General features: G+C 40.1%; 1 protein-coding gene across 3 annotated transcripts; it reads left to right on the top strand.

Moving 5' to 3' along the window:
- On the top strand, positions 17–26,833 carry NOL8 (nucleolar protein 8). 3 transcript variants are annotated; one of them, XM_013995776.2, is made up of 17 exons: positions 17–356; positions 1,328–1,555; positions 2,161–2,223; positions 3,850–3,928; positions 4,708–4,843; positions 5,357–5,425; positions 7,271–9,127; positions 11,067–11,180; positions 11,646–11,765; positions 12,051–12,141; positions 15,798–15,936; positions 16,836–16,913; positions 21,096–21,367; positions 23,101–23,227; positions 24,116–24,186; positions 25,224–25,303; positions 26,400–26,833. In XM_013995776.2, the coding sequence occupies exons 2-17, from the start codon at positions 1,417–1,419 to the stop codon at positions 26,448–26,450; spliced, it is 3,486 nt and encodes a 1,161-aa protein (XP_013851230.1). In that variant the 5' UTR covers positions 17–356; positions 1,328–1,416; the 3' UTR covers positions 26,451–26,833. The 3 variants fall into 3 exon arrangements, with proteins under 3 accessions (XP_013851230.1, XP_020942649.1, XP_020942648.1); XM_021086990.1 differs by having other exon boundaries at positions 43–224; positions 26,400–26,826; XM_021086989.1 differs by having other exon boundaries at positions 296–451; positions 26,400–26,826.

The following is a 26,833-nucleotide window of genomic DNA, read 5'->3' as shown; positions in this document are numbered from 1 at the left end:
GCCTACGTCACAGAAGAGGAGGTTCCGGGAGTGCTGGAACCGAGAGCCTCTGTATTTTTCTCCCCTGCCCCACTTCCGCCGACTTCATCCAGGAGAACACAAAGCGATGACCCTCTTTAGTGTGAATTAGGGAATTTTAGTTTGGGGTCTTTTGCAGAGGTTGACGCAGGGTGACAGGCATCGAGGTCGCTCAGAAGACTGCAGACGAAATAAAGAGCACTGGGGTACTGAGTTTTGTAATGGAACCTTAAGATGCTGGGTTGGAAATAGAGGAGGAAGGAAGAGAGATGGCACTTGTTGGGACACGTGACTAGAAGTCAGGGCCCTAAGCAGCGCTCGACGTAGAGGACGAAGTGGTGAGGAGTGGGTCGGGGCAAGCGATGTCACGGGACAAACTGGCCTACCTTCTCTCTGCTCGCCTTTTGTTCTCAGAGGAAGGAGGCTAGGGCGGGTAGGTTGGGGGCGGCGGAAGCTACCAGTAAATTGTAGATGGCTGCCGGCTCGTGCCCAGACCGGAGCCATGCTCTGGGCTCTTGGGCGCTGTTTTGGGGTCTTTGGGGAGGAGACTGTCAGTTTGGGAGGAGGAGCCGGCTGGGAGCTGAGGCTGCCGGGTCCTAAACTGAATTGGAGATCTCACGACGGGCCTCAAATCACAGAAGAGTTTCCGAGTCGCTTCTGATCCAACAACCTCCCTAGTATAGTGTTAAGAATTACAGGTTCTGAAATTACACTTGGATTATAATCCTGGCTTCACAGCTAATTCTCTGAATGGCATTCGGAAAGTGACTTCACTTACCCTGATAATCTGAAAACCAAATGCCTGCAAACTGCTTCATACAACGCTGGCACATAGTGCCTTAAAAAAAAAAAAAAAAAACAAAACTATGTTAGCGGTATCAATTGCTCTTTGTGTGCCTGAACAACACTGTAGATATTTCTATTGTGACATAGTATTGCAGTACTTTTGCCTGCCTCTCATAGCACTATGGGGTATTAACCTGCCCCATCCCATTCCTGGCAGCGTTTGTTAAAATGAATAAATGAATGTATGAATGAATAAAGGAAAAACACCTAACAATATGGACAAGTAAAAAGAAGGGTATAATATTGTGATCATTTAGAGGGAAAATAATTGCCTGTACTTGTGTCTATGTTGAGGTGCTGTTCCAAAATGCATTCATGGAGGGCTTCAACAGTCTCCAGGGATAAAATTTGAAAGCAGTAAAATAGGAAATGAAACACATGTCCAGGCAACTGGTTTGATATAGAAGGTTCAGGGAAAAGGGTTGGGGTTGGGGTTATTTTAATTTGTTTTGTTTTGTTTTAGATTTGAGAAGATATAAGGGAAAGAACTCTTCTCTGTAGACAGAAAATTATTTTTTCCACTGGAACACATTGAGTGTATGCCCAGCATTGATGAAAGCCAGCAAAGAAACAAAGCGCCTTTTTGTGGGTGGCCTTGGCCAGAACATTTCTGAAGGAGACCTACAAAATCAGTTCAACAGGTTTGGAGAAGTTTCTGATGTGGAGATTATCACTAGGAAAGATGACCAAGGTAAATTTATGGTTCTTTGTGAGTAATTAAAGGCATACGTAACTCAAATATCACAAAATAAAGGAACCCCCAGAGATGACTGTTCGCCCTGAACACTAAAAACGATAGGTAGTTCATTATATGATGCTATTGTAGGAACCCCCTACCCCACCAGTGTCCTGGAGATGTTCTCTATGCCCAGAGTTGATTCTGAAATCAAAAAAATTCTAAATTCTTAAACATCCAATTTCTGAAACATGTAGTTTTCAGTTTTCAGAACTAAAATTCTAATATTCAGTAAGTATCTTTTTAAGTGGAATATCATTAGCATACAATCAACTGACTACTTGACATTTTTTTCTTATGTATTTTCTTTTGGAATATTTAGATCGTCATGCTTAGAAAAATGTAGTCTTTGTACCCAATGAAAAATAAACAAGGTTTTTCTTTGAAGGAGTAAGTTTTATTTATAAACTCAATCATTTTTACATTGTTACCTGGGTAAGAATTTATTATTTATTTTAAAAAATTGAAATAATGGTTATTTCTATAGCTATATATTTGTAGCTTATTACAAAATATCGAGTACATGGGGAAGACTAAATAATTTTTTTTTTTTTTTTTAGGAAATCCACAGAAAGTCTTTGCATATGTCAACATCAGAATAGCAGAAGCAGACCTGAAAAAATGTAATGAATGTTTTCTATACTATTTACTGGTTCATGTCACTGTGTAATTTGGAATAACTTTGGTTCTTAATCTAAACAGCCACCTTTAAGTCATCCAGAGGGACAATTGCAATCAAGAGAATTCTGACATCCTACAATTCAGGTTTAGGTCCATTCCATAATGAATGACATATGGGCACACACTGCCAGTGCGTCTGCTCAAAAATATCATTCTCAAATATTTTGGGAAGGTACCATGCCTTGGTGGAAACTGCATGTATACCTATCTCACTGGATATTATGTCACACCCCCCTCTCCCCAATGTGTTCATTTATCAGGCAACCAATTCTTTTCATTAAATTCTGTTAAGAGAGGGCTTTAGAGTAAGCCCTGATAAGATCATATCTTTGGCACTCCCGTTTTGGCTTAGTGGTAACTAACCTGACTAGTATCCATGAGGATGCAGGTTTTATCCCTGGCCTCACTCAGTGGGGTAAGGGATCTTGTATTGCCATGAGCTGTGGTGTAGGTCACAGTGCGGCTGGGATTCCCCATTGCTGTGGCTGTGGACTGGGCCAGCAGCTCTAGCTCTGATTCAACCCTTAGCCTGGAATATTCCATATATTACAGGTGCAGCCCTAAAAAAAAAAAAAAGACAATAAGATCATATCCTTGAAATTATTAAATCTCTGTTGTTTAGTAAAGATAAGGGCCAACCGTGGCCTTCAATGAATAAAGAAGGGGAGATAATTTGTGTTGCCACTGATTCAGTAATGCATTCTAGTTATTTGGAGGCTGAAAAGTCAAAAGACACTGAGAAGAGATGATAATAGAGAAAAGGGACCACTGGCCTCTTGTAATTTCATTTGCAAAGAAAATTGATTTATTCAGTTAGGAAACAGATTTGACAAGTATGTTTCACATCATTTCTGCCATGTGACCTGGCAGTTTATTTAAACTAGAAAACCCATTGCTTATCTGATATATGATCAAAACCCAGTTTGCTTAAACTAGAAGACACAGTTTGCTTATCTATTTGCCTCATAATATTACTGTGAAGATTGAATTGAATGATACCTTTGTACCTAGCATAGTATGTACGTCATAGAAATTTCTATTAGTGGTGATTATTAAGGAAGCTGATAGCAGATATGGAGAAAAATCAACTACCAGGGCATAGTAGTTCAAACGCTGTTTAGTTGCTTGTAGCTAATATGTTTGCAAGTTACACAGTAATAATTAGTGTGAGAGGAAGGTGCTACAGGATTCACCCTAAGAAAATTACATTAATGTTTTATGGTTTTTAGTTGGCGAAATAACAATAAATGTTAAATAAATGCCAGCTATTCTCTAGAGATTCCTTGACATTACTTTACACATGACACATTTTGCTTTATGGTTTACACATTTGCCTCATTCAAATCTTCCAGTTACATTGGGAGATAGGGAGTGTAAGGCCTCTGATACATGGTCAAAATGAGAATGATAATTAAGCCTTCTCTCTGCAGGTCTCATCATCTTTATTCTATTTCCTCTGGGTCTTTGTGATGAAACAGGTTTTCTTGGTACTAACTAATTAGTAAAAAACCTGCTGATAAATATTTTTGCATTGTCATGTACTTGGAAACTAATTCTTTGCTTTATAGGTATGTCTGTTTTAAATAAAACAAAATGGAAAGGCGGAACCCTACAGATTCAGCTGGCAAAAGAAAGCTTTTTGCACAGGTAAGATTTGATCAATTATACATATGTTTTAAGAACAAGGAAATGTAAAAACTATTAAAGCATCTTAAAATCCTAAAAGTATTCTTAAGGAGAAAAGATTGTATGAGTCTGGGTGCTTTCAAAGTAGGAGACGTTTTAGGAATGTACAGATGGAGCAACCAAGAGGGTTTTAAGATTTTTCCGCCACAAGAAAAAAATAAGGTCTAAAACAAGTTTTGAGGGCGTGTTCTGGTGACAAAGGTGAGAATTTGATTTTGTTCTTCAGCTGGAGCCTTCGTGACCAGGGTAATGATGCAGCAGACATCACTGCCTATTATATGCAGGGACAGGGGCCCTCGTCCAGAGCAGAGTGAGCACACAGTGCTGCCGCCTTGGAATGTCTATTCAGGCCTGCCTGAGAAACATGAATCTGACAACATTCTGAAAGGTGGAATGTAAAGGAGACAAGCCAGAGGCAAATTGGTCAGCATAGTTAACTAGGCCTAAACAAGGTGGGGGAACTTGAATTGGAAGGTTGAGTTGGCACTTTGCATTCTCTTCACTGTGAGAGTAGAAATATTCCAGACTTGGCAGATCAGGCTCTGAAAGATACACAAGGGAGAGTGAAAGGATTAAGGAGGGATAAATACTAAAAGTATATAAGTTGAACGGGAAAAACTGAGACATCCTAAATGATTTCTTATAAACAGCTTTACAATATTAACAAAGAAGACAGAAGCACTGTTAATAGTGTGGTTGTTTATTTTAACTCTTTTATTTGTATTTTCTCTTTGATTCAGATTGGCTCAAGAGAGAGAAGAAGCAAAAGCAGCAAAAGAAAAACCAACAGCAGTCAACACCAACTTGTTAGAAAAGATGGGAGTGGTGGATTTCCATGTGAAAGCTGTGCCAGGGACAGAAGTACCAGGGCACAAAGTGAGTCTCTGCTGGTAGCCTGAGTAGCCCAGGAACGGATTCCTGAGACCATGTGTCCATGAGCATCCTGTTTAAAGCAGTTACCTTTTCTTTTGCTTTGAAGCAGTTAGCATTAATAGTGCTTCATGGTCTTCAGAGTGCATTTACAACTCTTGAGAAAGCACAGTTTCCCGCTATTTTACAAAGAGAAATCAAAACCTAAGTGGAAGCTGGTCTCCCAGGGGACATAGGTGGAAAGGCCTACAGACAGGTCCCAAGTTTGCCTTCTTAATGACTGTTACTTGTGTAGCATCCTACATGGTTTATATAGGATCAATAACTGCCCAAATTTTCCTTCTTTCTTCATACGCTTTTTGAGAACGTATGTTTCATTATCAGAAAAGGAAACCCAACAATAATCATGGCCCATAGCCCACTATAAGTTCAGTTTTTTTTAAAGTTATATTATGCACTTGGTTAATCTTTTCCATTTGTGACATATATAGTAAACATACTCTTTTTTTTTTCTTTTAGAATTGGGTCGTAAGTAAATTTGGAAGAGTCTTACCTGTCCTTCACCTAAAGAATCGACATAAACGTAAAATATCCTTATCAGTTAGCCTTTCAGAGAAATTATTATTTATCACAGAGATGGATACTTGCAAAAGTTTACTTCATACCATTAGAATTTCACTGCCTCTGTCAGTAAATCTTTAGATGTTTGTGTGACAGTTTTTATAATCCCAATTTCTAGGCAAAGTAAGACGTATCTGCCTACATGTGTAAAATAGAGAATAATGACAGAATGTAATGAGGTTTTATACAAGTGATACAATGATGGTTGTTAAAGAAGCACTTTGCATTTATTAACTTATACATCCTTCCTATCGTCTGACAAGGATTCAAAACCACTGCCAAAGGAACTAAAGAAGGGGAAGGGAACATAGCACAGTCATTGAAGGCTGTAGTGGAAGTGGGGTAAGTTCACATTAATAGAAAAGAGATAGGGATTTCCCTCATGGCTCAGCAGGTTAAGGATCCAGTGTTATCACTGCTGTAGCTCTGATTACAGCTGTGATGTGGGTTCAGTCCCTGGCCTGGGAGCTTCCACATGCCTTGGGTGTCGCCAAAAAATAAAATAGAAAAGAGATAGGAAGGACTCTAGGAGAGGGGAAAATAGTAGGTAGAAGTGTGGGGTGAAACAAGAGAATGGTGGATAGAGAAATAGTATGGAACCTAAAATGAGCAAATCCAGATGTCTGTTCCTCTGAATGAAATGAAATCAGATTGTCTGAGACCTTGAATTCTTAGTGTCATGGACTTCTGGGCAAAGGTTGTATTTTGTGTCCTTTTAGTTATGACGTTGTATGTCAGGGAAGCAGATGCAATTTCAGGTATTTTTTAAAAAGGAGATGTAACACATGTAATAGGTTTAGAAAATGCTGAAGGAACAAAAAGCTCATTGATAACTACAGCAAACCACTACCACCCTGGGGCTAGAGAAGTAGAAAATTATGTCTTCATTGGTCATGGTGACGTGCCACTCAGGCCCTTGGAGCCCTGGCCACAGCTGCAGGTTTATCTGTCCCTGCCAGTAGCACTAAAGTGTAGGGAAATACTTCTTTCTTTCTCTCCACCTTCTAGCCTCCTACCAATGGTACCACTGACAGCAAAGGGGAGGATTTTGAAGTCAAGAGACAATAGACACTGTTGGACACACCTCATATATAGTTGGCATGTGTTCCATAGTTTCTAAATGAACAAAAAGGGACTTCTCAGGAGTGACTCCTTAAAGCATCTAATACTGGTCTAGTCATATGTTTTGGAAATCAGCAAATGTCAGCTGTCATTACAGCACATTGACATTAACTGGAATCTTTCTGGACAATGTCAGCAGTAAACAGACCTAATAAAAGTTATTATCCTTTAGGAAAGATCTATAACATGCTCTGCAGAGAGTGAATAAAATGTGAACATGTGTCATTGAGCTAAGAGAACCAGGTCTATGGTGAGCCAGTATTGAGACAGAAATGGCCAAAAAGTTTTGAAAGTCTTTTCAGTCTCAAGTGTGAGATACCAACTTGCAGTGTCTACCTGTGCAGCCCCTAGGTTCCCCTCTATACTCTGCTTTATGGTATTAGTTCAGTGAGTAGGTTTCTTAGAGTCTTGTGGCCTCTATACCTAGAATATAATGTGAATCGGTTTGCTATAAGTTCAGTTCTGCCAATTAATAGAGATGCTGCTTGGTTTTCACTCTGAACATGCTATAGAAAGCTCAGTTCCAGAGATGATAAATCACCTAATGAAGTCCCTATTTTGTTTGGTAGGAAACTGAGAGTAAGATGAGTCAGTGACTTGCTCAAGATTAAATAGTATTCTTTTTGCTTCACCAGATTGATAGGTTTCTCTAAAACCTAGTGTTTTTGTTTTGTTCCTTGACTTGGTGACATCATAAAGTATGATCCATCAAAATACTGCCACAACTTAAAGAAGATAGGGGAAGATTTCACAAATGCTAACCCTATATCCAACCTCACTTGGGAATTGGAAGGAGGAAATGATCCTATAAGTAAGAAACGGCGAGGAGAGTTCTCTGACTTTCATAGCCCTCCTAAGAAGATAATAAAAGTGCAGAAGAATGAGGGTTCCACTGCATCTCCAGCTGTTAGACCAAAACCCAGTAGAATAACGGAGAGACCATGGTTAAAACAACAGGCTGCACAAAAAACGCCTGATGGTCCCATCACACCTAAATTATCCTATATATCTGATTCTGAAAGTCAGATACTTAAAAATGTATTTTTTCAGACTTCTGGCTTAGAAACTACCAAGAACAGAAATAGCATGTCTGATGATGATATCGATTCTGAAGATGAATTAAGACTAACGATCGCAAGAGAGGAAAACTTGGAGAAAAGCACATGGCCTTTAGTAAATGAATCTGAAAATGATCCCTTTGAAGTTGTAAGGGATGATTTTAAATCAGATTCTCACAAATTTCATACTTCAATAGGTTTAGGCCTCAAAAATAACATTTCTTCCCTTGATAGTGAAGATAATGTTATGGGAAATGATTATGACTCTGATTCAGGAGATACGGATGAAATCATTACAAGGAACAAAAATGCTGGTAAGATCAAAAACAGTATAGCACTCTCACAAATGGAAAAGTCTATACACAAGAAAACTTCTTCGAAAAATAGAAAAAAGTGTGATCTTTCTGATTCTATTAAAGAACAAAAAAGAAAAAACAATGTAGAGATAGCCGTCAGTCACAGAGTTAAGATGCCTAGTCGTAAATCTCTAGCTGACTCTAGTGGCAGTGAAGATGCGGATTCTGCATCAGAGTCCGCCGAGTCCGGAGGGGATAAGGAGTATCACACTATGATGAACTGTGTCCATGTGACTCTCACTTTAGCTGATTTGGAACAGTTGGCTAGCAGTAACCAGGAGGCGCCAAAAGAAGATACTGAGAGTAATGGCCAGGAAACCACTGCCAAGCGTGACAGGGCCTCCAAAAGCCACAGGACTCTTGGTGGCCTCCACAAAGGCCACCAGTGTATTAATCCTGAGGAGATTGTGGCTTCCCTTTTAGAGGGAAAAGAGGACACCTGTGGAAAACAGAAACCAAGGGAAGACTTAAAGCCAAAATTCCAGGCTTTCAAGGGAGTGGGCTGTCTCTACAGGAAGGAATCAGTGAAAGAGTCCTCGAAAGAGAGTGTTGCCTCAAACAATAAAGATCATAATTCCTTGATATTGGACGCTCCTAGGAGCATATCCATGGAAAAATGGTCCCTGTATGCTAATGACTTATCAGGCGAACCGACTTCTTTCCAGCATGCAAAGAAGGCAAATGACTCAAACAAAATCCAACCTCAAAAGAAGCAGTCCACTTTTGAGAGCCAGGAACATGAGGTGGTGTCTCCTAGCAATTCAGGAAAGAGAAGCAGAAATCCTACTTCTAGTCTGTTGCCAGTTGAAGACAAGAAATCTTTAAGTGTTGCAGCCAAAACTCCCAGGAGAGGCTTTGATGAGGACTCTTGCCACAGGACTGGGAAGTCAGGAGATGACTCTGAAAACAGGCCCATTTTGAGCAGCCGCAAGGCCCCTGAGAAATCAGAGTTTTCCAGGAGAGACACTCAGGAAAACAAAACTAACTTCCCACTTCCTTTTAATAGTTCATCAGACGTTAATGCTAAGGATAAGCATGCTGAAGATAATCAGAAGCGTTTGGCGGCCTTAGAGGCAAGGCAGAAAGCAAAAGGAATACAAAAAAAGTTAGTTCATAATGCTCTGGCAAATTTGGTGAGTATATTTTCAGCCTATGGATTTAACAAAAACTCCAGGTCCAGCATTTCTTTCCCAGAAAGGTAGGCAGTCCCCTTTCTTTAGACCTGAACGTTTGTGTTTTGTGTCCTTGTATCTTTAGTATATCGGGAAAGATACCACTTTAGCAGCTGGAACTGTAGTTAAGTGATGTGTCCTAGTACATCTGAATTTACATATAAATCACTTAGGAAGATTTACTGTAATGAGTCTTTATTCTTTTTGTCAAGAATTTTTAATTCCCTATAAGGTTCCAGACCTTCACAGCAAGTGCTAGATTTATAGAAAGGATCACTGTCCCTGCCTCAGGTACTGGCTCACAGTGTGGTAGACAGAGAGGGTCACAGTTCAGTTCCATGGGATGAGAGGGAAGTACGCTTCTGTGCCCTGGCAGCACACAGGAGGCACACGAATTTGTGTGGGGGGTACTTCCTCAACTGAACTGAGTCTAGTGTGAAAGAATCAGTGAGTATTGGTCTGGCTGAGGTAAAAGCATAAGAAATGAGAGGAAATGCACTAAGGCATTCCAGGATAAAGGAGCAGTTTGTACAAAGTTGAATATTTGCAGTCAGTGTGACTAAATTACAAAGTACAAGGTGGTGAGAAATGAGACAAGAGGGGTAATTAGGGGTGAGTTGTAAAGAGGTGACACGGGCTGGTCTTTTTTGCTTTTTAGGGCCATACCTGTGGCATATGGAGGTTCCCAGGCTAGGGTGTCTAATTGGAGCTACAGCTGCTGGCCTATACCACAGCTATAGCAACGCAGGATCCAAGCCACACCTGTGACCTAAACCAAAGCTCACTGCAAAACCAGATCCTTAACCCACTGAGCAACGCCAGGGATCGAACCCACCACCTCATGGTTCCTAGTTGGATTTGTTTCTGTTGAGCCATGATGGGAACTCCTGGTCATTATTCTTAAGGCTATGAGAAGACTGAAGAATTTGAAGCAAGGGAATGAAGATGAGTTACGTATGTACTGGAAAAGGAGTTGGCAAACTAGAACTCACAGGCCATCTAGCCCACAGCCTTTTTTGGTAGAGCCTCCAAACTAAGAATGGTTTTCACATTTTTAAAGTATTTGTAAAAAGAAGAATACAGAACCAAAACCATGTGGCCTGCAAATCCTGAAATGTTTACTCTCTGGCCCTTGACAGAAAAAGGTTGCCAACTTCTCTTTGGGAAAGATCATTTAGGACATGATGAGAACAACAAATCAAATAGGACAAATATGGGAACAGGGACAGGTCAGCCTGTGGGACATCTTGAGCCAAAACCAAGGCAGTGCAGTGGGGATATACAGTACCAAGAAGGGAAGTTCCCCCAGGCATAGCAAGTTAAGGATCTGGCATTGTCACTGTAGCAGCTTAGGTTGCTACTATGGCAGGGGTTCGCCCTGGGCCCGGGATCTTCTAAAGGCCGCAGGTGTAGCCAAAAATAAAACAAAATATCAAGAAGGTCCAACTGGATTATCCACTTGGTAATCAACTGGATATAGAAAGGAAGAGAAGGAGTTCCCGTCATGGCACAGCAGAAACAAGTCCGATTAGGAACCAGGAGGTTGCAGGTTTGATCCCTGGCCTTGCTTAGTGGGTTAAGAATCCGGCGTTGCCGTGAGCTGTGGTGTAGGTTGCAGACGCATCTTGGATCCCACATTGCTGTGGCTGTGGTGTAGGCTGGTGGCTGCAGCTCTTACTGGACCCCTAGCCTGGGAACCTCCATGTGCTGCAGGTGCAGACCTCGAAAGACCAAAAAAAAAAAAAAAAAAGAAAAAAGAAAAAGCAAGGAAGAGAAATCCTAAGTTTCCATATTGGGATGATGGCAGCATTTGCAGAATAAGAAAACAGGATGGGAAGTGGGCTCGGCAGGAGAAGATGAGGGATGTTTTAAGTTGTAATGCTTTTGATGACCACTCTAGGATGGTCATCCAGAGGACAAGCCGACGCATATCATCTTTGGTTCCAACAGTGAAAGTGAAACAGAAGAGACATCCACTCAGGAGCAAAGCCAGCCAGAAGAGGAACCGGTGAAAGTAAGAAATTTAGAATGTCGATGTGGGCATTCCACTACTTTTACAGATCCATTTCTACTTTTGCATACCAAGACCTGCACACAACTCCTGGGCTGAACGTAAAATCCTCCAGAGCCTTGGATTAGATTCCCACACATGCAGACTCAGGTGACTTGAAGATTTTCTCCCACGTGAATCCATCCTCCATGTTATCTACAAAGAGACATCAAGATTAGTGAAACCCTGTGGAAAGTGTTTTTCACATATAGTAACTCTCTCCAGTCCAGGCTGCGTTGAGAGCCTCTGGATTCAGTGACCCAAGGGACCATGTAGATATCACTGAGTCAGGAGTTTTCATTCTAACCACCACCCCTGCTTTCCTTGGGGATGCATATGGGTTGTTTCTTAAATGTGAGGAGGAAGATTACATAATTAAATATTGGTTATCTTGGTTATTAATAAATGTTTCTTTTATCTGTGTCACAGGAGTCCATGGGTAGAGCTTCTGGGAAGCTCTTCGACAGCAGTGATGATGAATCTGGTTCTGAAGATGATAGCAATAGGTTCAAAATTAAACCTCAGTTTGAGGGCAGAGCTGGACAGAAGGTTGGTGAATACTGAAAATAATGAAACTTGCAACATTGTCCTTATTTTTCGACATAGTCCTTAAATCTAGCTTAATGCTGATAGACCTAGACCCATACTCCAGTGTTCCCGGTGTTTTCTTTGAGAGTGAGTCCTCCATGATCCTGTGATTGGTTCCTGGGTAGGTGAGGTTGTGCAGACGTTGATATAGTGAACTTTACAGCATGAAAGTGTACTTGGAGGATCTTAATGATAAGCAGTTTCTTGGGAATATGGTGATTAGTTGTCTTTGTGTTTTGTTTATAGCTCATGGATTTGCAGTCCCACTTTGGCACTGATGACAGGTTTCGCATGGACTCTCGATTTCTAGAAAGTGACAGCGAAGAGGAACAGGAAGGTAAATTCCTTATTGTCCAAAGAGCCCTGATGTCAGAGCTGGGGGACCCTGAGAAGTCATCTAGTCTAGCTTCTTCACTTAACACATGGAGAAACTCTTGTACCCCAAGACACTGAATCGTGGCGTTTGTAATCTAGTTAGCTTACTCAATACTCCTTGAGTTTGTTTGTACATGGTAATTTATTTTGAAACATTTAATTATTTGAAGCTGCCAGAAAAAAACAGGAAAAGGTAGCATTCACCAAAGATACCGTCTTCTCTCATCCTGACCCTGGTGTAAGAGAGCACTCAAGAAGGACCTTAACTGGCACTAGATCTGCAGGTCCTGGTGAGGCTGTGGAAGACAGTTAGGTCTCACTTGGCTTACTAAAAGGAAGCATTCATCTTCCCTCCAGTGTGCGTGCCTGGTGCAAGTTTTTAAAAGCAATGTACCATTGAATGGCATTTTACTTGAATTCATCCTTATTTGGATATATCTGACAGCAATGATTCTATACAAGTACCCTGATTCTATTCTTTGCTTCCTTATAATGTTTTTCACAGCAGTGTTTCCAAACTTCCTCTACAAAATCTGCTTTATCCTTTGCAAAAGACCTGACTTCCTACTAGACCAAGAAGGTGGACACCTGAAGTGAGCTCCCTGCTTTCCTTTTTTTTTAGGGCCGCAACTGAAGCCTATGGAAGTTCCCAGGCTAGGAGTCAAATCGGACCTGCAGCTACTGGCCCAGGCCACAGCCACAGCAATGACAGATCTGAGCTGTATCTGTGACCTACACCACAGCTCCCAACAATGCCAGATCCTTAACCCACTGAGTGAGGCCAGAGATTGAACCTGCATCCTCATGGATACTAGTCAGATTTGTTTCTACTGAGCCATGATGGGAACTCCCCTGCTTTCCTTTTCAATCTCAGAACTTCTCTGTCCTTTTTTCCTTCATACTGAGTTGAGCTTCTTACTCTTCCCCATGCATACCTCCTGTTACTTCCTTTCTCACATGCATCTTCAAACTTTCCCTTTCTTGCATCTCTTTCCTCTTTCTTCAGACATAATTAGGTCTCTCAGGTCCAAAAAGCCATTCCTTCAACTCTGCCAGTTTTCAAGTTGCCACTCCCATCTTTTTTTCAGTTTTAAACTGGAATTGAAAAAGTAAATTGTAAATTGTACCTGATTTAGAAGCAGTTGGCTTTTTATTGAAAATATAATCTCTAGAGGTGATTATGCATATTGTACATTTCTGAAAACCAGTGTTGAGAATATTCTCAAGGATCCACACCAACTTATGTTTTAGAGCTTCTCAGAATTTCGTGTTGAAAATATAGGAGTGGACAGAACCTCAGGAATAACCTAGAAGCTACATATATAGCGGTTCTTTCTAACTTATGCCACTTTTGTCTGTCTCTTTACAGCTCTTTAGTATGTGTTCCCTCAAAGCTGGGCCTAACCACTTCACCAAGTGCAGTGCCATCTTATCACGCTTCCTCCTCTTCAACCTTCAAATGCCTGTAGCATTTGTTACTGTTGATCACCCTTTTTAAAACGTCTCTTCCCTTTGCTTTCATTTGCATATAACTTCCTTGTTTTCTTCTTAATTCTTGGTCTCTGATTTTCCCTTTGCTCTTCCTAAGGTTCTGTTAAGTCCCTGTGGCTGTAGCCTTCTTTTGTACATCAGTATTTTCCAAATGTGAGTCATCTTTGCTACTGACTGTTGCCCTGAGCTCCTAATTACTCTTTCCTCAATGCCTGATGGGTATTTCTCACATGTGTTCCTGAGCCTGTGTTAAAATTCAGCAAATTCCAAAGTGAATTACTCTTAGCTACTCTGGCCGCTTCTGTTTCTGTAGACGGCACTTCCATTCTTAGAGCAGTCAGACACAGAACCTCTGTCTTTTGTTTCTTTCCTTCACAAAATTTGATGCTGAATTTTTTGCAAATTGCACAAAAAGTGTCCTATAGGTAAGCCACCCTCCAAATACCTTGAACTTTCTAGCATTATATTCTACTTCCTAATGGGCAATAGGGTAAAATTGAAATTGTGGTTTTTCTTCTTTTTTTTTCTTTTTAGGGCCACACCTGTGGCATATGGAAATTCCCAGGTGAGGGGTCAAATTGGAGCTGCAGTCTTGGCAACACCAAATCTAGGCCAAGTCTGCGACGTAAGCCACAGCTTGCAGCAACGCCAGATCCTTAACCCAGTGAGTGGGGCCAGGGATCCAACCCACATCCTCATGGATAATAGTGGGGTTCTTAATCCACTGACCCACCATAGGAACTCTGAAATTGCCATTTTACAAAGTCAAAAGTTGTTAAATATTAGCAGTTTCATACGGTTTAGCCGAATGCAGTGTAAACTCTTCGCCCTTTCCTATTTCAACCTATGTGTTCATTTCCTATCCTGGCATGCTCTCCTCCTCCTGGGTCGGGGGGGTCTCCTTTGTTTGTCTGCCCTTAGACTTCACCTGGTATGCGAGGCTTTTCTTCATTCAGTTGAATATAATCTCTACCTCTTTTGAACCCTTAGAAACTTTTTGGGTCATCTCTATAGAGAACTTAATAAAAATCAGCACTTTATTCTAGCTTCTGCTACTCGGTTGTTTATAATCCTACAGTAATTTGGAAAGGTCTTTGAGGGTTAGACTTCACTTGTATTTCTAGCTGTAATCCAAACTAACTGTTTAATGTTTAACTTTGTTCTCTGATACTTGTCTCTTTCTCATAGTTAAGGATAACAGCTTGTATGTTTCCATGATACCCTGTGTATAGGTTCTCTTCCTTCAGTACTTATGACTGATTGAAACTAAAGGCTAAAGCAATGGTCTACTAGCATATCATATTAATTACTAAAATTACCATCTTTCACTCTCTTTCATTTTTTGATTTACATGTAATTTAATTTTTAGAAAGTTAAAAAAGATCAAGGAATCTGTAATCACTTTCGTTTTGTAATTGGTATCGTGCTCTATTACATTTGTCAATCTTTATCTTACAAACTTCTATACTTACCACTGAATAGCCACCAAATTCAGATTTCATTTTTATTATTACAAAGAAAAATAGGAATTTTGTCTGTTGGTCATGCAATTTCTAGGTTCACTAAAAATACTGGGGGTCTCAGAGTTCCCATTGTGGCTCAGCAGGTTAAGAACCTGACTTGTCTCTGTGAGGGTACCGGTTTGATCCCTGGCCGTGCTCAGGGGGTTAAGGATCTGGCGTTGCCACAGCTATAGTGTAGGTCGCAGATACGGCTTGATTCCCATGTGGCTGTGGCTGGCAGCTGCAGCTCCGATTCAACCCCTAGCCCGGAAACTTCTGTATGCTGCAGATGCAAACCTTAAAAAAAAAAAAAAAAAAAAAAAGACGTTGGAGTTCTTGGGGATAGGGAAGTTAGCAAAACAAGGTTTAACTTTTCTTCTTTTTTTTTTGGCTACGCCTGCAACATGTAGAAGTTCCCAGGCCAGGGATCAAACCCGATCCACAGTTGTGACTTGTGTCACAGCCTCGGCAGTGCCAGGTTCTTAACCCTCTGTCCCACAAGGGGACTTTCTCTTCTTTTCTTAATGTGCTTTGCACATGTTTAGGTGCTTGATAAATATTTGATGATTGAGACTTCTCAAGTTATGTTTGCCGAGAGATTACTAATCATCCTCTTCCCTCTAAGACACAAGTGAAACGAAGACTGCTGCGGAGGAAGAGATTGCTGCAGAAAAGTTGAAAGCCCTGAATATTGTGCAAAGTGTTTTGCACATCAACGTAAGCAGTTCTACAAGCAAAGGATCAGTAGCTGCTAAGAAATTTAAGTATGGTTTATGTTTCATCCTTTTCCATCCTCTTTTCCTTTCCCACAAAACTAGGCCATTTTAAGCTTCCTGGGGAAGGAGTTCCCATCGTGGAGCAGCGAAAATGAATCTGACTAGGAACCATGAGGTTGCAGGTTTGATCCCTGGCCTTGCACAGTGGGTTAAGGGTCTGGCATTGCCATGAGCTGTGGTCTAAGTTGCAGACACGGCTCGGATCTTGCATTGCTGTGGCTGTGGTGTAGGCCAGCAGCTACAGCTCTGAATAGACCCCTAGCCTGGGAACCTCCATATGCTGCGGGTGCAGCCCTATAAAGACACACATAAAAAAATTTCCTGGGGAAAACAGCACTATATATTAGACCCTTAAAATTGAACTTATCTTTGACCTAATGATTCACCTCAAGTGGCTAATCTTAAATTATTTCTGTATAATAAGTGAAACAATTAGACAGAAATTTAAATATTAATATGTGTAACCATTTATTAGGGAAATTTTCAAACATATAATTTAGAGACTAATTTAATGAAATCCCTGTGCACTATCACCTAGCTTCTACAGTCACCAACATTTGACCAGTTTTCTATACCTTTGCTCACTTCCACCAACTTTTCCCACCGAAATATTTTATGCAAATCCAATAGCATATCATTTTTTCTACATATATTTTAGTATGTTTAAAATAATATTAAGCATTTTTAAAGATCCAGGGAAACTCAAAACTCGATAATTTAAAATACGGTTGCTTCTAAGGAGCTCCTGATAAACTTCTTTGATATTATGTGGCTTTGTCTTACCCAAAAAGCGGAATTACCTTGGCATTGAATTGTAATTTGCTACTTGTTTTTTGCATTAATGTTCTGATTTATCTCTTCCAACTTATCACTCTTTTTTTACACAGGGATGTCATACATTATGATCCAACAAGGCATGACCATGCTACCTATGAAAGAAAGAAAGATGATAAACCAAAAGAAAGGTAATTAGGCTACTGCTTTTAGTAGCAGGTTAATATGTATTAATCTCATTTCAGAAAGTTGAGAAAAGTAGATAGTAACCAATATTACATTCATTTATTCCCATTCTATTTAGGTTAGAACAGAGAGTGGGGAAAGTTAGAGGAACTATCGATATGGTAGAGAGTGTCTTCCTTTTGACAAAGGAATCTTGTATTCTCACAGTTCTAGAAGTTAGGAGTCTGGAGTCCAGATTATTGGAAGAGCTGTATTCCTTCTAGAGGTTTAGGGGGGAAAAATCCATTTTAGCCTTCTCTCTTAGCTTCAGGTGACTGCGGGCAATCCGTAGTACTCCTTGGCATGTGGTGATATGACTTCAGCCTCTGCCTCCATCTTCTCATGGCCTCCTCTTGTAAAGACACTTGTGATTCCATTTAGGCCCTGCCTGGATAATCTCTTCCTTACAAAATCTCTATCTCAATAACAAAGAACTTTTTTTCCAAAAAAAGATAATTTTCACAGGTTCCAGGAATTGGGACCTAGACTTATCTTTCTGGGGGCAATCATTCAATCCACTGCACTACTCTAGTATGGCAGTGCTTCTGTTTCCTGTAGACACACCATCAGTTTGCTAAATAGGGCAAGTATTTGGAGCAACTGGTAACTTTGCCTACTTTAATTCCTTCATTTTCCTACTATTAAAATCACTAAAGGCAAAAGTGGTATCCTGAATAAGATCCTGGAACAAAAAAGATATTTGTAGAGAAACTGGTGAAATGAGAACAGAATCTGTGTTTAGATAATAGCAGTGTTCTGATACTAATCTTTTAAATTTGATAATTGTATCATATCCATGTAAGATGCTACCATGAGTACATTTTCTACTTCCCGTATTAACAAAAGTGGCTGGTGCTAAACCTTCTGCCTTACAGAGCAGAAATATTTATTAGGTCTCAATTTGAGGACTTTGGGAGCACTTTACTAGGTAATTCTGGCTCAGGGGCTCACAAGAGTTTGCCCTAGGGATAAAATCTCTAAAAGCTTGTGGCCTGCTTTTAAGATGGATCACACACTTGGCTGTTGGCAAGAAGCCTCAGTTCCTTGCCCTGTTGGCCTCTCCATTTGGCTGTTTGAGTGCCCTCACAGCATGGTATCTGGCTTCTCTCAAAGCCAGCGATCCAGAAGGGGGGAGAGAGGAAGGAGAAAGACACAGTACATTCTATAACCATTGTCTCAGTAGTCACACACCATCACATCTGTTTTATTCTGTTCCTTATAAGAGGTCATTAAGTACAGCCCACACTCAGGGGTGGGGGTATTAATTTCCACCTCTTAAAGAAAGAAGAATCAGAGTTCCTGTTGTGGCTGAATGGGTTAAGGACCTAACATAGTGTCCCTCATGAAGATGCAGTTTCAATCTCTGGCTTTGATCAGTGGGTTAAGTATCCAGTGTTGCCTTGGCTGTGGCATAGGCTGCAGCTATAGCTCCAATTCGACCCCTAACCTAGGGAATTCCATATTCTGCAGGTGCAGCTACAGCAGAAAAAAAAAAAAAGACATATTGAAAGACCATTGGACCACTTCTAAAACTACCACAGGAGTTTTCTTGTGGGACAGGTTAAGGATCTAGCATGGTCACTGCTTTGGCTCAGGTCACTGCTGTCATATGGGATTGATCTCTGGCCTGGGAACTTCTACATGCCACAGGCGAGGCCAAAACAAAACAAAACAACAAAAAGCCAACACATCGTGGTCCAGTGATAATTACTTGGAATTGTCTAAAGAACGTCATTTTTTATAGAGCTCGGTTTTATAGAAGGCATAGCTGCCTTAAATTCTAGGCACGGGTTTATTGAAGTATTAAAAGTTTCTCTCTGTGAAGAAGCCTCTACCAATAAGATGATCATTTAGGGCATTGTTATTATAAATAATACAGTTAGAATATTTGATCTAATAAATACAGTAAATGCAAACAAAAAAGGAATTTAATCTTTTATTAGCAAAAAACTCAATGTTGGAGAGTGTCATGTAACTCTTGGTCTAAGATCAAAGAGAAAAACATTCCTAAATATAGAGCAAGTTGATGGTAATAGAAAAATTTCATTCCAAAAGAGATTAGACTTAGTACATTTATTATGCTTTTCTAAAACGGAATTATGACTAAGTCTTTTAATGCCAATGTCATAAAACTTGTAGAATCTTAAATTTGAAAAGGTCTTAAAGGTCATATAGTTTAACAGGTTCAGTTTTCTTTTTTTTTTAATTAATTTTCTATTTATTACTCAATGAATTTATCACATCTGTAGTTGTATAATGATCATCACAATCCAATTTCACAGGATTTCCATCCCACAGCCCAAGCATATCCCCCCATCCCCCAAACTGTCTCCTCCGGAGACCATAAGATTTTCCAGTGTCTGTGAGTCAGCATCTGTTCTGCAAAGAAGTTCATTGTGTCCTTTTTTCAGATTCCACATGTCAGTGAAAGCATTTGATGTTGGTGTCTCATTGTCTGACTGACTTCACTTAGCATGATAATTTCTAGGTCCATCCATGTTGCTACAAATGCCAGTATTTCGTTCCTTGTAATGGCTGAGTAATATTGCATTGTGTATATGCACCACATCTTCTTGATCCACTCCTCTGTCGATGGACATTTAGGCTGTGTCCATGTCTTGGCTGTTGCAAATAGTGCTGCAATGAACATTGGAGTACATGTGTCTTTTCGTGTCATGGTTTTCTCTGGGTAGATGCCCAAGAGTGGGATTGCTGGATCAAATGGTCATTCTGTGTTTAGTTTTCTGAGGAATCTCCATACTGTTTTCCACAGTGGTTGCACCCGTTTACATTCCCACCAGCAGTGTACTAGCACTTAATTGTTTGTAGACTTTTGGATGATGGCCATTCTGGCTGGTGTAAGGTGGTACCTCATCGTGGTTTTGATTTGCATTTCTCTAAGAATGAGTGATGTTGAGCATCTTTGCATGTGTTTTTTGGCCATCCGTATGTCTTCCTTGGAGAACTGTCTGTTTAGATCCTCTGCCCATTTTTGGATGGGGTTGTTTGTTTTTTTGGTGTGGAGCTGCAGAAGGTGTTTATAAATTTTGGAGATGGATCCCCTGTCAGTCGATTCATTTGCACAGATTTTCTCCCCCTCTGTGGGTTGTCTTTTCGTTTTGTTTCGGGTTTCCTTTGCTGTGCAGAAACTTTGAAGTTTGATTAGGTCCCATTTGTTTATTTTTGTTTTTATTGTCGATACTCTAAGAGGTGGATCTGCGAAGATGTTGCGGTTGTTTATATGTCAGAGAGTGTTTGGCCTATGTTTTCCTCTGAGTGTTTTACAGTGTCTGGTCTTATATCTAGGTCTTTAATCCATTTTGAGGTTACTTTTGCGTGTGGTGTTAGGGAGTGTTCTAATTTCATTCTTTTCCACGTGGCTGTCCAGTTTTCCCAGCACCGCTCAGTGAAGGAGCTGTCTTTGCTCCATTGTATATTCTTGCGTCCTTTGTCATAGATGAGTTGGCTGTAGGTGCGTGGGTTGAATTCTGGGCTTTCTATCCTAACAGGTTCATTTTTCAAATGAGGACACTGAGGCCCATAGTGGCTAAATGATTTTCTTAATCATAGGTAGTATCTTAGATGTAATTTCTGAAACATAATAGAAGGTAAGGGGAGTTCCCTTCGTGGCGCAGTGGTTAACGAATCCGACTAGGAACCATGAGGTTGCGGGTTCGGTCCCTGCCCTTGCTCAGTGGGTTAACGATCCGGCGTTGCCGTGAGCTGTGGTGTAGGTTGCAGACGCGGCTCGGATCCCGCATTGCTGTGGCTCTGGCGTAGGCTGGTGGCTACAGCTCCGATTCGACCCCTAGCCTGGGAACCTCCATATGCCGCGGGAGCGGCCCAAGAAATAGCAACAACAACAAAAGACAAAAAGACCAAAAAAAAAAAGAAGGTAAGGGACAGGAGAATATGATTCATGTGTAATAGTTGGAACTGTTTGAAATAGTTTTTGTCTAAAAAAAGGTTTTCCATCAATGTTCTGCCTTTATGAGTTTTATACATGGATCCTCTTGGTTGTTTAAAGGATAGGACTAAAGTTATCCAAGGTCCAAGGTGTTTTTCTTTGCCAATTTCTAGAAATTTTCCAAAAATTGATGTGTGGGTGTGTGTGTGTGTGTGTGATGCACCTGTCTCTGTTGATGCAGTAAAGCAAAACGAAAGAAGAAAAGGGAAGAAGCTGAGAAGCTACCTGAGGTGTCCAAAGAAATGTATTATAACATATCTGTGGATTTAAAACAAATATTCCAAACTGCAAAAGATACCAGTGAAAAAAGAGACAGCACAGCCTGGAATGAGGACTCTGGTGGAGAAAAAGCTGAGGAAGCCCAGGATCCTGCAGCTTTGATCATGGAGGATGAGCAGCCTGAAGGGTTCACATTCTCCTTTTTTGATTCAGATGCTAAAGATGTAAAGGAAGGTATTTTTTTTTTAAACTATTTCATTTCAGGCAGTTTGAACTTGATTGATTGTACTATAAATGTAATGATTTCACATTAACTGAAGAACGGATTCTTTCTTTTATGTAGATAAACAGTATTATAGTATTACAGTCAACATTACATGACCATAAATGTAGTGTGCCTGGAGCTATGTTGAACACAGGTATTTAAACAGCTTTGTGGAATTCTCTTGTGGTGCAGCTGGATAAGGATCTGGCACTGTCAGTGCTACAACGCAGGTCACTGCTGTGGCATGGGTTAAGTCCCTTGCCCAGGAACTTCCTTGTGCCACCATCATGGCCAAAAGGAAAAAAAAGAAAGAAAAGAAAAGAAAATACCTTTGTATCTTGGATACAGTTGGAAAAGCCAGGACTTTGGGAAAGCCAGTACTATATGGTAGGAGAAAGGAAGAAATAGGTAACCCTGGCTCTGTACTGATAGACTGTGTCATCAATATACCAGTTGTTTCAAATTTATCCTTGGAAATTTGCCAGAACCTAGAGAGAAGTATTAGCACCAGTGTGTACAATTTTTCATTCCATTTCAAGAGGTTTACCTCTGAAGTCCTGCATGGTCCAAAAGTTAAAAACACCTGTTCCAGAGTTCCCTAGTGGTTCAGAGTGTTGGGGGTTCAGTGTTGTCACTGCTGTGGCTCTGGTTACAGCTATAGCATGGGTTTGATCCCTGACTGTGGAACTCATGTATGCCACTGGCATGGCTAAAAACAACAATGACAATAATAACAAAAAACACCTGCTCCTTAAGAAGTTACTCCTCACCTGGTGTTTAAGGTAGAAGTGTAAGTTTTATGGAAGTTCTTTGTAAAAAGCATGATATACCTAAAAAGGAGAATACATACACATCTAACTACATTAAGTTCTACTTTAAAAATCAGTGGTTAAGATACACTTCATGTGTTGAGCAGGTAAGTATTAAAGGCCAGCTTTGTGGTGCTCCAGAATGAGGTACAGCAATCTAGTACTTTTTCCAAAATTGTTCTAAATAAGATACCATGTGCTCTGGCTTACTTCATTTTCTTGCCTGTGTTGTCCAAATGAGTATCAAGGTCAGTCCTAACCTGTTGAGTAGAGTTGGTATGATATACATATTGTCTTTAATTCTTACAACTTTGAGAGCCTAGTATGAGAAATTGATCTTGAGATGAGTACCAAGACACCTCAGCACCTTGGGAGATGTGTTTTATGTACTTTGGGAATTTTGAGGACTTGCAAGGTAATCATCCACATCTTAAGCAGAAGCAATTTTTTTTTGGCAGTTTTAGAAAGAGGTTTTGGAATTGAAATGTCTGTTCCTTTTTTTCATTTATGAAACCAGGAGGGCAACCTGGTTTTACTGCATCTTGTTATAGTTTAGGCTTCTCACGCTAGCACAGATGCCATACTTACTTTGTTTTTTCTTTTAAATTGTGTTGCTCATTTATAAATCTTGAGTTTTTATATCTTTGCATAGTACTACTATATTCCTTATTAGATACCCTAGCAATGCCAAAAAATATAATAGTTTCTTTATATTTGAAAATCTAAAAATGTATTTTGAAACTCAAAAGGTACTATATATTTTGAATTAATGATTAAAAATATTCAAAATTTAGAAATATGTGTGCATGGTGAAAGTAATTAAATGAGTGTGTTCTGAAATACTTGATCATTAGGTTATAATTCTGTCATCTTTTATTGTCATGATGATATAGAGACCTATAGAGTTGAGACAGTGAAACCTGGGAAGATTTCCTGGCAGGGAGACCCTCGTTTCCAGGACAGCAGTTCAGAAGAAGAAGATGTTACTGAAGAAACAGATGACAAAAAGCCCAACCCTGAGTAAGTAATGTGTTTCTGTGCAGGTGTATTTCATAATTTATAAAATCTGAGTTAGACATGCTTTAGAAATGTTATTGGAGTATCTAAGCTTAACTTCTCAAGATAATTTTCTTTTTTTGGCTCCTTTAGAGAGTTCTATAGCCTTTTTGAAATTGAGGGCTTGTTTCCTTTCCCTTAAGATTCGGATAGAACTGGGCGGGGGATATGATGTGCGCAGAGAAGAAAGCTTGCCACTGAAATCCTTGGTCTGGAAAGAGGATGCTGCAACTGGTTGGCTGCTGCCCCATAAGAAACACTGGCAAACTGGTAGCAATGGGGAGTGAGAGTATCAGTAATCAGTATGGGAAAGATAGAGTTTGTCTTTTTTTTTTTTTTTGTCTTTTTGCCATTTCTTGGGCTGCTCCCTCGGCACATGGAAGTTCGCAGGCTAGGGGTCCAATCGGAGCTGTAGCCGCTGGCCTATGCCAGAGCCATGGCAAATTGGGATCCAAGCCGAGTCTGTGACCTACGCCACAGCTCACGGCAATGCCGGATCCTTAACCCACTGGGCAAGGCCAGGGATTGAACCCGCAACCTCATGGTTCCTAGTCAGATTCGTTAACCAATGAACCATGATGGGAACTCCAGAGTTTTGTCTTTAATAAGCAGGTCTCTGTTACCAAAGCTTGTCTTTGGACAAATCTCTGTTACCAAAGACTTCTCCTCAGGTAGAAGAGAAGACTGTTGAATAGAGAAAGGGTGGTGTCACTTTAACACGGGGGGGAAACGAGCAAAACACAAAGCACATATATTTAAGGAGTAGTTCATTTATATTTGCAAGGTAAACATTTCTTAAATATTGAAATTAAGTGGTCAGTTTTCTCTCTTCCTCTCTTTCTTTTACCACAGAGAAGTATCGTTACCTGAGAAAGAAACCACTAGATTTTTCTTTTTCTCTAAGAATGATGAGAGACTCCATGGTAAGTCAATTTTTTGGGTTAGTGTAGAACAGGTAATAGTACAGCTATTGTTGCATGGTGCATTCTGATATATTAACATGCATCCAAGCAATGATTGGGGAAAACTCTGATCCTTTGCAATGTCATGTGCTTTAGCCCCCTCTGTTAATGCATGTTGATTTGTAAAGCTCTGGAGGCACACCCATCACCTCCCTCACTCTTTTGCTATCATTAGAAAGGGCTTGTTTTGTTCCAGGCACTTGTTGAGATGCTAGACATACAAAACTCCTTAAGTTTTTAGTTCACATGAACTATACTCAATATTGATAATAATCTGTAATGGAAAATAATCTGGAAAAGAAGATAGATAAATAGACAGACAAACCAAAAAACTCACATGAAAATTCTGAGGCTCTTGATGAACTCATTTCTTATGTGTAACACAAACAGAAACCAAACCAGACTGACTAACAGTAAATGGTTTATTTATTTATTTATTTATTTTTGGTCTTCTTGTCTTTTAGGGCTGCACTGGCGCATATGGAGGTTCCCAGGCTAGGAGTCCAACACCACAGCCACAGCAACACAGGATCCGAGCTGCGTCTGTGACTTACACCACAGCTCATGGCAATGCCAGATCCTTAACCCACTGAGCGAGGCCAGGGATTGAACCCACATCCTCATGGATTCTAGTCGGGTTCATTAACCGCTGAGCCATGACAGGAACTCCGTAAATGGTTTATAAACAGTCATATCCTAGCAATTCTACATTTTCATTTTATAAAGAAAACGTATTTTTAAAAATTAATTTAAGTTGGGGGAGGTGGTCTTAACTAGCTTGATAATGCCAGCACTAGAATGTTGTCTGTGTTTTTTGTTTGTTTGTTGGCCATGCTGCAGCATGTGGAAATTCCCAGGGCAGAGATTGATTCCATGCCACAGCAGTGACCCAAGCCTCTGCAGTGACAATGCCAGATCCTTAACCCACTGTGCCACAAGGTAATTCCCTGTTTCAGTATTAATGCTGCCTTGTCAACGTCCCAATTTTCCCCTACTAGGTTCTGACTTATTCTGGAGAGGAGTGGGAAATAATATTAGCAGGAATGCTTGGGAGGCCAGAATAAACAACCTGCGTATGGTGAGTAGTTGTATCTCCATATTAATTGTCTCCTAAAATAAATATGGTGTTACCTTTGTATTAATATTTGCCTGGTGTTCAAATATGGGAAATTTAAGATAGAGGACATGATTTAAATACTCAGAATTATAGACCCAGAAGGGAAGTTAGAAATTAATTCAGAAGTTCCCATCGTGGTGCAGTGGTTAATGAACCTGACTAGGAACCACTAGATTGCGGGTTCGATCCCTGGCCTTACTCAGCAGGTTAAGGATCCAGCATTGCTATGAGCTGTGGTGAGGTCACAGACGCAGCTCGGATCCCGCATTGCTGTGGCTCTGGCATAGGCCAGTGGCTACAGCTCCGATTAGACCCCTAGCCTGGGAACCTCCATATGCAGCAGGCGCGGCCCTAGAAAAGACAGGAAAAAAAAAAAAAAAAAGAAGAAATAATATCCATAAACCACTGCAGCTGGAACAAAGGTATATAATAAACAGTACTTAAAGAAAAGTTAAAAAAAAAAAATTGTTTAATTCAGTCCACCTATGGTGCAGTAAGGAGACTGAAGAGTGGCCTGATTGAGTGGTCTGAGTTCTGACCATGCTCATTTGGAACATGAAATCATGAGATTTTTGAGAGACTGAATTACAGTCTTCATTTTAAACACTTAGAACCAAAAGTTTGAATATTCCCTGTACATTCCAGGTGAGTACTTATAAAATGGTTTCTACAACCCTTAACACTGAATAACCTAAATTTTACTTTATAGTTACTGAAGACCTTGAAAGTTAATTACTTTTTTTTTTTTTTTTTTGTCTTTTTGCCATTTCTTGGGCTGCTCCCGCGGCACATGGAGGTCCCCAGGCTAGGGGTCTAATCGGAGCTATACCCGCCAGCCAACGCCAGAGCCACAGCAACGCGGGATCCGAGCTGAATCTGTGAACTACACCACAGCTCATGGCAATGCTGGATCGTTAACCCACTGAGCAAGGGCAGGGATCGAACCCGCAACCTCATGGTTCCTAGTCAGATTTGTTAACCACTGCGCCATGATGGGAACTCCAAAAATTAATTACTTTTACTTTTAGCAAAGGCCTTTGGTTCTGTTTTTTCCTAGGACTGTCGGAAGAAACATAAAGATGCCAAAAGAAGACTGAAACCAAAATAATAAAGGTCTTTATTAGTTTTGATACTGAATATAAACAAGTCTTACTTGTGGAAATTGGAGTGATCCGGAAAATAATTTAAGAAGAATTAAGAGTGAAGAAATATTCAAAATTCTATCTGGTGGATATCATTCTTGTTGCTTTCTTTTTCTCTGGATTTTTTTTCCTGACTAATTACTTATAAGAGTTAACCTGAACTTTTTTTTAATGAAGCAAAAAAAGAGTCCCTCAAAATGCTTTTTGTATATAATCTCTTTGTACTTCATTTTTAATAACTAAAAATGATTTGTGTGAATTATACCTGAAATATTAATGGTTGTATAAAATATACCTTACCCTCATTTTGTGGCTTTTGTTTAAGAGGTTGAATACAAGTCAGCCTTGA

This window comes from Sus scrofa, chromosome 3, assembly GCF_000003025.6.
Source record: "Sus scrofa isolate TJ Tabasco breed Duroc chromosome 3, Sscrofa11.1, whole genome shotgun sequence".
Classification (NCBI taxonomy): domain Eukaryota; kingdom Metazoa; phylum Chordata; class Mammalia; order Artiodactyla; family Suidae; genus Sus; species Sus scrofa.
The sequence above is the reverse complement of the archived record's forward strand: the minus strand, read 5'-3'. Positions and strand labels throughout refer to the sequence as shown.